This window comes from Mya arenaria, chromosome 14 (genome assembly GCF_026914265.1).
Source record: "Mya arenaria isolate MELC-2E11 chromosome 14, ASM2691426v1".
Classification (NCBI taxonomy): Eukaryota; Metazoa; Mollusca; class Bivalvia; order Myida; family Myidae; genus Mya; species Mya arenaria.
In genome coordinates, this window is record NC_069135.1 from 1985568 (window position 1) to 1997669 (window position 12102).

Here is a 12102-nt window from a genome sequence, read left to right on the forward strand (position 1 = left end):
GGAGTAACGTAAAGAAACCGGAATATGGGGAGGGGGTATGACAGGTCCATTCAGTGGTAGAATCAAGTTTGTTCTAATGTAATGCATATGTAGGATATTCAATGCGTTAATTTGAGCCAACGTAGTGCCATACCTGCTAGTATATCGTTGAGTTTGTCAGGCCCGTGGCTTGTTTTGGATCCGAACAGTTGTAGCTGAAGTGACAAAGGCCTGATAGCAGATAGATGTTTGAATAGGTAATGCCTTTGGTTGTGATATAGGGGACAGGTTAAGAAGAAATGGTAGGTCTCCTCAAGTTCACCACATTGACACTTTAGCTTATTGATAATAGAAATGTTCAGTTAAGATTTGTCTTGAAAGCGGGCAAGGCTAGAAAGGAACCAAGTGTTATTTCATCTGCTGCAAACTCCTTGATATGCCAAACAGAGATAAGGTCAAAGCTTCCGCAGCCAAAACTTCGATCGAGGCTAATCAGCAGCTTAAGTGTATCAGTTTCTGTAAGAGTCAATAAAACACATTAATAAACAGTATAGTTATTCGTGTTGGGATTCTTTTTTATGGTCTATATAACTGCCATTAACGGCATTTCTTATAGTAAAACAATTCGTTTATTTCAGATATATTTTTAAGTAGAATAAACAGATTTAAGGTTTGGATCTGGTGCACATTCCATGACGCCATTTTTATGGCTCGGAGAATTTCCGGGAATTTTGATTACCAGACAACACTTTCAAAAACGGTGTAACACAATCAAACACAGACATGTTCTGTTGTCATTGGCAAACCAGTTGATATCAACGGTAAAATGTCGCTGATTACGCTATTATACAAAGTGTTCTCAAATGTATTTAATGCAAATGCATTTACTTGGAAAACGACATCATACCACCCGAACCACCCGGGGCCGTGCCGTAGTGATTTATACACAGGGCTTTAGGTCGCCGTTGAAATTGTGTTACGCCCACACTAAACATGATAAAATGTTTAATAAAGACACTGCCTACATATGGTACGGTAACATTTGGGCCAATAATGAAATAGCGGGTGCCAGTTCTATAATTGTGAGAAATCAATATAATTGTATTCCTTCCTCATCCTCGAGGTTATTGCCAAATACGGCTAACTCATACATATGCATTAAGTTTACATATGCTCAATACAGCATACGCATTGCGCATTGCGCATTGCTCTATCTGACACTTACATGCTTGTAAGTTTTACATATACTCGATTCGGCGAGTATCTTTAAAGGAGCGCGCATCTGCGCATTTTTATTTGCATACTGTTGTCAATGAAACGAAGCAATGACGGCTAGTTTAAGACCGACAAAAAATAATTTGCGAAAGTTGGTTTAATAACAACCTTTAACAACATAAACATTCGTTGCAACAGGTATTGTCATGCCTTCGATACAAACATGGTATTTATTCTTTACGATGAAGACACGTTATGTCAGAAAAGGAAAAGATGTTACCGGGGGCCCAAGGCGGGGAGAATAGCCATAAACAAGGGAGAGAACGACCACAATGTGCGGATGACAAAATCCTAGCGTTGTTCGAGAAAGGAATTGGCGAGCTGATGGACTTGGCCAAAAGTGTCAAGTCCTTAAGGGAAACGATGGGCACCATCCAAAAATATGTTGCAGGAATAATAAGGAAAAATAATGACAACTTTTTAACAAACAGTCTGAAAAATTGCCGAGGAACGAACATGACTCGGACGAAACGAATAATAGTAACCATGATGATACATCCATTTCGGGAGGTGGCGTGGATCTTGATGCAGTTTTTGCTCAAGGGAAAGGAACGTAAGGAACCCCGAGTCAATCGCCAATGGACGATCTCCGGGTTTTTTTCACGGAGGATTTGGAGGTGGGCGAAAATATCAATGAGGGTTTGGCCCCCTTATCAAATCGCCCCTCTCGGGGAAAATGAAAAAAAATACAAGGAAAACAGAAGCGGCCTCAGAAGGCGATCAGGCTGCAAGTCCCTCAAATTCCAGACATGCTCTTGCAGGACTGTTAATGGTAGTGCATTCCATGGGAATTTTGTTGTTGGTGTAAATGAATTTGAAACTGAGCTTTACAAGTAATATTACGACGGTTAACATAATTCCGGAGATAAGGGGTTGTCACCAACTCGGGACGGAATAAGTGTATTGAGATAGGCTGGAGTAAGATAATAAACCATCTTGTCAAATAGAATAAGTTTATGTTTCAACCTTGTCTCCTCCAGAGATTCAAGTCCTAATTCAATATACAGATTGGAAATAGAAACAAGTCGTGTTGCTCTGGAGATGGTTTGCGCTACTGGATGCTAAACATTCTTTAGGTACGCTTTGCCAACTTTCGTAAAATTGTCCCAAACCACATATACATATTGCAACAGAGTCCGGATATATGGTTTATATAAAACTTCTAGCGATGTGCAATATATGACGTATTTGAATAATCGCATGATGTAAATACGTTGCCAGGACTTCGATTCGACGGAATGAATATGTTCATGCCACATACTCTCCATATATGGAGGGAATAAAAGATCTATCTATCGATCTAGCTACTAGAGATTGTAACGCCTCATGTTTTGTTCGGAAGCAAATTTTCGAGCAGTCAGCTTCAGAAAAAATGTTTCAAAAATGGGGTTGCCATTTTCAACATAAACGGTAAACTGAGTTTTTTTTTTCAAAATGTTTTTATTCAGACAGGTTAAAAAATGACGTTTTGATCAAATGGAAGTAACTGCAATTGATTTTTATAGTAGCTCTTACAGCGGGTATTTTCACTCCTTAGTTTGCAGTAAAATATATCAAATTGATGTTTACACTGCTGATATTTCAACAAAAAGGATGAAAGAAAGTTTTTCTTTCACAATATAAGGACAAAACGATTACTTTTATTACTTTGCCTGTACTTAAATCTCGCAAGTGCCTCTCTATGAACTTAACCAAATAATAGCTTTAAAACTTTATTGATTTTGTTGTAGTTTTTTATAGGAGGTTATAGAATGTTATGCAGGGAAAAACATTTTAATCATTGAAGTAAAGCGAAAAAAGAAAAAAAAAAACTGCTTGCTCTTGTTTACTATGTATTAATCGGTGGCGTTTATTAGCACAAATGGTTCGTGTGCACAATAATTTAAAGGCATTTAGTTTAGGGAACCGATACGTTACATCGAATCAACAGAGCCTTAAAGTTTACAACAAAAGGTTTATGGTGAAAGAGTGCTTTATTATGTTAGTTCATCATATGCGTTATAAAAATGTTTTAATGCGTCTACGAAAAACGGTGTTAACGATATTTTTTACACATGTACAACTCGATATTTCACGTATGGAGGGTACTCGTTTCAAAAGTCCAAAAGTATGTTTATGCATTTCAGGTTAACACGTTGATGTTTTGCTTATTTGCGTTTTATAACCGCCCATTCATCGGCTTAATTTTTCCATTTTACAATTTGATTTTTCATTGTTGCGATTGTAGTTTTATTTCGTTGCGTTAATAATGATGTTTTTTTTTAATTGTGTATGATGTGAAAACATTCATGATTTTAGGCTATACTGTATAATTCAATACGCACTTGAACTGATCTGTATGAGCAAAATGATAATATTCGATTCAACCAGAGCAGAATTTTAAGTACTATTGATTTATGCTTATGTAATGAAAAGTAAACTGTTTACCTTTCTGTTTAATTATAATAAACACTAAAACTCTACCATTGTTTAGACCATTAATGGACCATGATCCGTAAAGAAACAGACCCTATTTCAGTAATCCTGTCTAAAGTGCTTATATACATTGTGATGAGATTCAACTCATACTTATTCCTATATGTATTTACATTATAACGAATAACGACTGTTTAGAAGTATTAAATGACGAAGTTAATAATTGTGAAAAACAACAGCTAGAAATATATATTTCGCAGCGTCTTCTTTCAAAAACTGATTCCTCCTCTTAAACGTGAGCTTTGTCGAAGAGAGATAATAATAAAGAGTAGTTTTTTACATAAACATTAAAAATATAAACATAAAAATGGGAAGATAACACTGCAATAAAGCCCCCCCCCCCATTTACTATAATTCTTGCGAGGTGCACAACTTAACATGACTATTAATATTCCATGTTTCAGTCAATTTCTTCAAGTAGTTTTTTAGTAAGTGTCAGGAAAAAAGATTGATTACAATTACATGGAGAAAGGGGAGAAAACTCTTTAAAAAGTGCACCTGATTTATCTCATTTAAATATGAATACATTTTCTAAGTTTCAATCAATTCCTTCAAGTAGATTTTATAGTTCTGCTCCGGACATAATTTTTGTTAAGAAAGAGGATTATGATAAGAAAATGAATGGGAACTACAGTATGTTTCAAAGGGTGACATAACTATAACTATATTAAAACTAAACATCATGGTCCACGATGTCATTGAGTAAAGTCTGAAGTGTCTGGTTCGTATTGGCCGTTGAGTTGAGATGTTTCGGTTTGTTAGCTTCTCAAATTCATCTTCGTATGTTCTCCGTTACCCATTAAGGTATTGGCTAATTCGTTTATCTTTGTACTTCGGAACTTGTAAAACGTTTGTAAACATGGACGTGTGTCACCAAAGGATTGTCAGTGTCTGCTTTGCGTGTTCAATTTCATCAATGCACGATTCGACTTTCGAAATAACACCATCAATTCTAAAACGCTCAATTTGTTAGTAATTTTATGCAGCGTATATATGACAGATGTAAATTGTGAATATTATAATTAAAAATAAAGTACTGTTTAACTGAGGCATAGAACTTACAAATAGCGCGTCGTCATTGACAATGGTGAAGAATTTTCGGTACATTACGAAGCATATTAAGGAAATCTACGTATAACCACCAAATACGTATATATGTATCAATTATGTTGATATTTTTCAAATATATGGCTGTTAAGAAGTTTACGGGGGAGATGAGATCCGAGATCTAGTGGTAAGACAGATTCTGTAATTAAGGATCGTAGACGGATGGAAGTTTCGGGGTGTTCCCCAAAAACATCGGGTTTTATCCCAGTTATTTTCTCGGCCAGTCAACCACGTCTGTAAGCTCATTTTTCTTACAAGCTTGTTGCGACCTAGACATACTTTGCTCATGTTGCAAGTTGATGTTGTTCATGTTTATCGGTCTCCAAAGTGCTTTTCTATCATATTTCTAATAATAACTTTGAAATGTTTTTGTTTTCTATAGGAAAGTATAGAATGGTATTCGGAGAAACCTTCTAAACGTTCGTCAATGTAAACGGTTCGGAATTCCTCAATATAAATCAGAGCAACCTAATTCCACTGCTGATCTGACCGTCCAAGTTTTTTACTTCTTGTGTATTCTACCGTTTTAACTATATCGTTTATTTCCAATGCACACTCCCACTATTTTTACCATTGATGATGATATTCAGATTATATACAAACACTGATTAAGAATGGCATAATTATACAAACAAACACAAATATTTCCTTTACATTTTCAATAAGTACAATACAAACAAAAAACAATATCGCCCTCTATGACATTTTAAATAAAGCTTAGTTTTATTGTATTTGTATTTTTGTAGACATTCAGACAGGTATAAATAACATATATAATCACTTCAATACGTTTTGACCCAAATCCTGACTGTCTTGCACTGACAGCTCTGCACCAAGAAGTGCCAGGGAGAATGTTTCATCGTTCAACAACAATAGTTCCTCGGATAGGTTGGCGCCCAACTGATTGACGTCGGCAATGAAATTCCGCCTTTCAAGTTCCTCTGACAAGGTTCTTTTTGTCATTGAAAGCACGAGACGTTTTACAGTATTTATCCATTGTTACATAAAAGGTTCTCTTAGTTCATGGTACACTTCGTTTATACAAATATGATGTTCAAATTCACATACAATTTTGCAAATGTCAGGAAAACATGTATCTTTCTGTGAAAATATCATACTAAGAAAATGTTTTAGGTGGTATATTAAGAGTCGAATTAAGAAAGCAATTTTCTAGTTATTAATGCAACTTGTACTTTCCATTGCATGGACTCAAACCTGTCGGATCTATTTCAAGATAATATGTGTCAGTCATTGCAAAAAATGCATTGTTAGCTTTTTGAAACCTCTCTCCAGTTCTTGAATGTCATATCTTGAGGATAGTTTAAAATGTTATCTAGAATATGTATTTGGCCATTGAACATGATTACGTGGAAAAAGTGAGTATTAGGACGAAACTACGACTTTCCGTTTGCAGATTAATGACTTGTCTTATCATTTGCTGATATAATTATATTCACAGTCGTCGGTCATAAGTGGTTGCGGACAAATGCTGTCATACTCATTATCAGGTGAACGTGGAAGCTGGTTGTATGTTTCATCACTTTGATTCTCAGTACGTTTGTCTGGTTTACCAGACAAATCGGCGTGATCATAGAGTTTCCTCCGTTTTGTGGAGCGTATTGTAAACATTGTCTGAACATTTCATATGCGTTTTCGTAGATGTCGATTTAAAGCCTACTGACACTGAGTATTCAGATTCATCCTTTGTTATATGGTTGTACACATTGTCTGTTTGGCTAGCGAAAGTATTGTTCAAAGTTGCATTCAAAATATTATAAGCATCGTGTGTAAAATCATCGTCTGGAGAAATAAAAGCTGCTCTCTGCGGTTGGGTACTATCCGCTGATAAAAGTTCACTGGGTACCGTTTCATAAGTTTCAATGATTTTGTCTTTTCTGTTTGAATCGGTTGTTAAGGGCCTGTCGTGCATTTTGTCACTTGTAGTGATTATTTCATTACTGTCGAATACTGTATTAGTAAACACGTTCTCCTCTTCGATCTTCACCCTTGGTCGTTGTTGCCCCCTGCAATGTAAGTTTAACAATATGAACATTTCAAACCTAAACTGCATCATATCAGTAAAAGGCTTTTGCATTAGGTATTTTGAAATGTATTCAGTTGTCAGCAGAAAGAGTTCGGAAATCATGTCATAGCAGTACTTGGGGATTACCTATTATAATAATTATTATTTGTTTTGTTTTTACGATTTCTCAATTTAATATTTACTTTGATTAGATTTTGTTTTTACTTTTTCGGGACTGTTGGGAGAAGTGTGAGGTTGTGCACACATACATGTTAACCCCAAAGTTAATTCTCAATTTACTGACAGTTCCAATACTGTACCTAACAATCCTTGATAAACACCCCTTGTTTTAAATATTATATATGAATTATTTTGTTTGCTGAGTTGTATGTTGTTGTTCCGTGTTTCTGGTTTGTAAATAGTTGTTGTTCTGCTCTGTATCAGTGGCGTTGACTCCGTGACATTGAACGGGACACATGTTTAAACATTCGACTCCTGGACTTGTTTTGGTAGTTTTTCATAAAGTTAATGAAACAGAACAAAACATGAATTTTATTTTTATTTTTTATATCGTTCAACTCGCATTTTTTAAGTCATTACTCGACGTCCGCTTTTTTCATTGCGATAGGTTTGTTCCAACAGAATACCAAACGAGTATTTGGACACTGATTTTAATGAGATCGTTTTGTTCGTAAAAATAATTATGTTAAACGTATATCTTGTTGTGAATCAAATCATCGTGTGTTTTTTATCGATATTTTCTGGAGTTACTAAATTTAACCTTTAGTTAATAAACTATATATAGAAAGACGAGATTTCCATAGAATGCATTGTTCATCACTATTAAAACAATGAAAACGTGTCATGAAACACAGTACGCACCTCCAGCAGCAAATGCGAACGATAACCAACAGCACAAACACAACACTTCCCGAGGAAATAACAACGATCAGCCAAACTAAAACGTAAGACATCAAAGAAGCAATTTAACAAATACATTTAGGACTTATATGTTAGTAATAACGTTATTCAGTATTCTGTTTAATTTCGTATTAGATAGAAAACGCTTTTATTGAACTTTTTCGTAATCACTCTTAGTTAAGGAACCACATTTGTTTAACAAAGGTATAATTTCCACGCATTACTAGTATGTCTCATTACGCTGAATGTATTCCATTAACTAAAGTTGGTCAATTCACGGTATACAGTTTTAAATATCAACATTTTGTCTTAATAATGTAACTCGTTAATTACGGACTGAACGTACCTTTTAAGCCAGTATGAGAGGTCGGAGTGTCGAAGACGGTGGTTGCTTCTACAATCATATCATATATTTAAAACATAATTTGAATGCAATACCAACCATTCTTTCTTTAAAATATAAGTCATAAATTTAGGTCTCAACATACCTTCGAAACCAGTGTGTGAGGATTGAGTATTGAAGACTGTCGTTATCGAGCGGATTGTTGTAGGTTCTTCTTTTTCTGGACATGCAAATATACCATGTATTTCGAACCATATATTGCTGATTACAAATGCTTTAAATAAAACCGTTGCCATATTTCGAACAAGACTACTATACGCTTAAAGACAAAAACACTAACATGCTCCTTTTCGAATGACCCTAAAATAGTAAATGTTGGTCGGCCAATTTAAATTTGCAAATAGCTTTTACATTCCTCACGGAAGATTTGGCGGTGTCAAACGTAAATTTATCACTGAACAGTTGATGTCACCCTCGCTAGAAATGATAACATTCTTAACAACGTCTAACTACTCGGTTTATATTATTCTTCTCGGGTTACGTTTGACACTGTTACTTACATTTTGAACAAACATATATAAATATTACTGCAAAAATACGCCCATCAAATTACGGTCTATTCGTGTTTTATATGATAATTTCTTTCATGCTTTACGATGAAATATAGGGTTTTCACAGTGAAATAACAACAGTGAAAATATCAATTTAATATTTTCACTGCAAAATAATGAGTGAAAATATCAACTTTCAGAACTACATTTAAATTCCTTTGTTGTACTTGCTTTGATCAAAACAGAAAATTGGACTTCAGTAAATTATGTCAAAAAATGTTAAAAATAATAAAGAAATATTTTATAGATTTAAATAAATATATAATTCAAAATTATAAAAAAATTGTTAAAAAATTGAAAATTAACAAGTTACCGTTTATTACCGGTTATCCCGTTTATCAAACATTTTACTGATCTTTGAAGCTGAATGTTCGAACATTTGCTTTCATACCAAACAAATTACAGACAAAAACAACTGTTCGAACATAAATAAAATTTTATATCATCGTTCAAATGTATTTTGAACTGTTAACCGTTGTAGTACGTAAAATGAGCTTCCTGGAGAATTCACACAACAATTTACAGATAGATCCGATATTATTTACCCCACCCACACCTCAAAATGTGTCAACAAATTAGCGTGGCATTTACTCTTTATCTGGAAAACAAACAATTTAAAGCGAAACAGACTGGTCTCTGACAGTAAGATGACTGAATATTAGCTTACTATAAAAACACGCGTACATGTAGTCTTAAACTAAGAAGAATGGTTAAAATCCAATGAGTATCCACATTTGTTTTGCTAACACATTTGACCTTTCATTCTTTAAATAGCGGCATAGTAATTTGGTTATGTATTCATGTTTTCATTATTTTTTGGAACATATGTGCACTAATAATACTTCATTGTTTACTGTTCATAAAGCTTTGCAATAAAAAACGAGCGAATATTAAGCTATAAGAATGAATAGCAGAGATGTTTTTCTCAGCCGAAAGTAGAAAAGTTGACAGCTATAATTATGCATGAGGGGCGCCCCATGGGTAGCGGCGTAAAGCCCATCCTTTTCGAAAAAGGGGGTAATTCAGAAATAAATAAAAAAACAAAACAAATAAAACTCGAAAATAAGCATAAAAGAAACAGAAAATTTGTTTATTTCAGTGTAAGATCGTATTAATTTTCACTCGTGATCATAAAAAAACTACATTTTGTTTTTCTATGACACTCGTGAAATAAAATATGATCTTACACTGAAATAAACAAATATTCTCTATATCATGAGTCGCACTTGTTATCATTGTTAGAAAATCATCCAACCTACCAATTTTCCAAGAAACTTTGAAGCCAGTTCCATTCACTAACTCGTCAGATATAAACTGAATGGCAACAGCGGGTCCGCTGGAAATGAATGTGAAGTTTCCGCGACCACAAAGTGTTTTGTTTGCTTGTCCCTTCGGTGCATCATTGTCGAATATCTGTCAATGAAACCCTGTCGTGCTAAATAGCGGTTTATTGTTTCGTGCATAAGTCAGTGTAAGTTAAAATATTAAAATAATAATGATCTGTTGCTTCTACATAAATAATACATAATCCATTCCATCATAATAATTTGCATTTCACATGTGCGTTATAAATAATAAACAAAACTTAGTAACATATCTTGACCTCGTGTGTTATCACCTTTATTTTATCGCGCATAAATACGACGCTGTCTTCTAAATCAAACACGATGTGAATCTCAATTTTTTCGGGAGGAGTGGCCATTATTCCCTGGACACAGTTGTGATTTGAATCGAAAGTGCCTGCTGCGCTTTGAAAACCTAAGTTTCCATGTGATCCTTTGTATATCTCACCACACGTTTTAGGCACTGGTAAATTAAAATATAATAAGATAATTATGTATTCTCTTGAAATCAAATGACGATAAGAAACGTTCTTAAAAAAGAATAAAAATGACAACTGAGCCAAATGAGTAAAACCATAATTATTTGGTAAAGTCATCTAATTTTCATAGATCGCTCTGCCGTCTTTGCATGCGCGGGGTAACTAGATTAACAATTAAGAGTGCCGTTTTCTAAAGGCAGTTAAAGCTTACCTCATGAGCTCGATTTTGAAGTAGATGGGTATTCAGCTATAAAATCATACTGACATCTTTAATTAAACAATATGAATAAAACGACTTAGCGAGGTCACCCCAGTTACGTTCTATACTATACAAATATACCTAGGTAGTTCTAATAATCTAAATATCAACAATTTGTTTATTGTTAAAGATGCACTCTTACTCCCAAATAAAATTTACCACAATTAATACAATTGTTTTAATATTCCAAAAAGGATAAATAAATCTCAAAAACAATGGTTCTTATAAAGGATATTGAGTTAAATTTAAAAGAAATGAGCATAAAACACAACATTTCTACCTTTTGAGACTAAAGTAGACCACAGTAAATCTTTTAGCCTTCACTGATCATTTAATATTTTTTTTAGCTTTCTGCTATTTAATTCACGGTTACAATCTTGTTATCAGTAGTGGATAGTTTCCAGAAATGCATTATTTAGTAAGTAGTTTAAGGTTTATCAGTCAAAATTTATGTTTGTTATACATGTGTTTGTATTGATTTTGTATAAGACTGTCACTTTATATGAAACGTAGTACAAACGTTCATGTGTTGGTGCTTTTTCATTTTGGAATAAACATCAATCATTTTTTCTTGTTTTTATAAAATATTCACAAAGTCGCGACTATTTACCATTGCCAAATTCACTCATTTAACAAAACTAACATTTGGCAGTTTAACTTTCGCGCCAAAATACCACGTGACTACACAAAGGGCGGATTTAGTGGGTCAACTTAGCGAACACCAAATAAGGAAAAATGATTGTAGTAACACTCCTTAATCCTCGAATAGTCAAATTTAAATGTTGCGGCTTATGGCATACCATCACACTTACTCACGGAAATGCAACTCAACAGATGTAAATTTTATCTACGTTTCCATTGCAATGATGTTTTAATATTTGAAGTTCACGCTAAACGAAATATGTTTTTGTATAGTAGTTGGAGGAAGAACAAAAACTTATTAAGAATGAACATAATAACATCATGGTTATTCCAAAAAAACAAATACATCGCTCGGGCTCCTTTTGTACATTTGTCTACAGTTAGTGAAATGCCTTTTGCGGTTTTTTTTATTCGAAAGCAATCGGGAAAGGAAGCAGACATATCTAAATAAATAAAGTTTCTTGCATTATTTTAATTCAATTAACAAGTCATGTAATTAAATAAATAATTTACATATTAATATGTAATACATATTGTGTGCATTCTCTTTGATTAAGAAGGGTTTAACACGAGGTCTTCTTAGTCATTAAGAAGTAACACAAATGATCTGACTTACAAAAATTAAAACGTAGCTTCAGCTGGCGG

General features: G+C 34.0%; 1 protein-coding gene across 1 annotated transcript in view; it reads right to left on the reverse strand.

Annotated features, from left to right (window-relative positions):
- Window positions 1–337: 337 nt before the first annotated feature.
- The window catches only part of LOC128217436 (uncharacterized), an 88912-nt gene continuing 77147 nt past the window's right edge, over window positions 338–12102 (reverse strand). Inside the window, exons 12-17 of the mRNA XM_052924588.1 lie at window positions 9994–10147; window positions 8269–8343; window positions 8127–8174; window positions 7742–7817; window positions 6796–6860; window positions 338–495 (exon numbers count right to left, since the gene is read on the reverse strand). Of these exons, the coding sequence (XP_052780548.1) occupies window positions 338–495; window positions 6796–6860; window positions 7742–7817; window positions 8127–8174; window positions 8269–8343; window positions 9994–10147 (576 nt within the window). The remainder of the gene's footprint in view (window positions 496–6795; window positions 6861–7741; window positions 7818–8126; window positions 8175–8268; window positions 8344–9993; window positions 10148–12102) is intronic.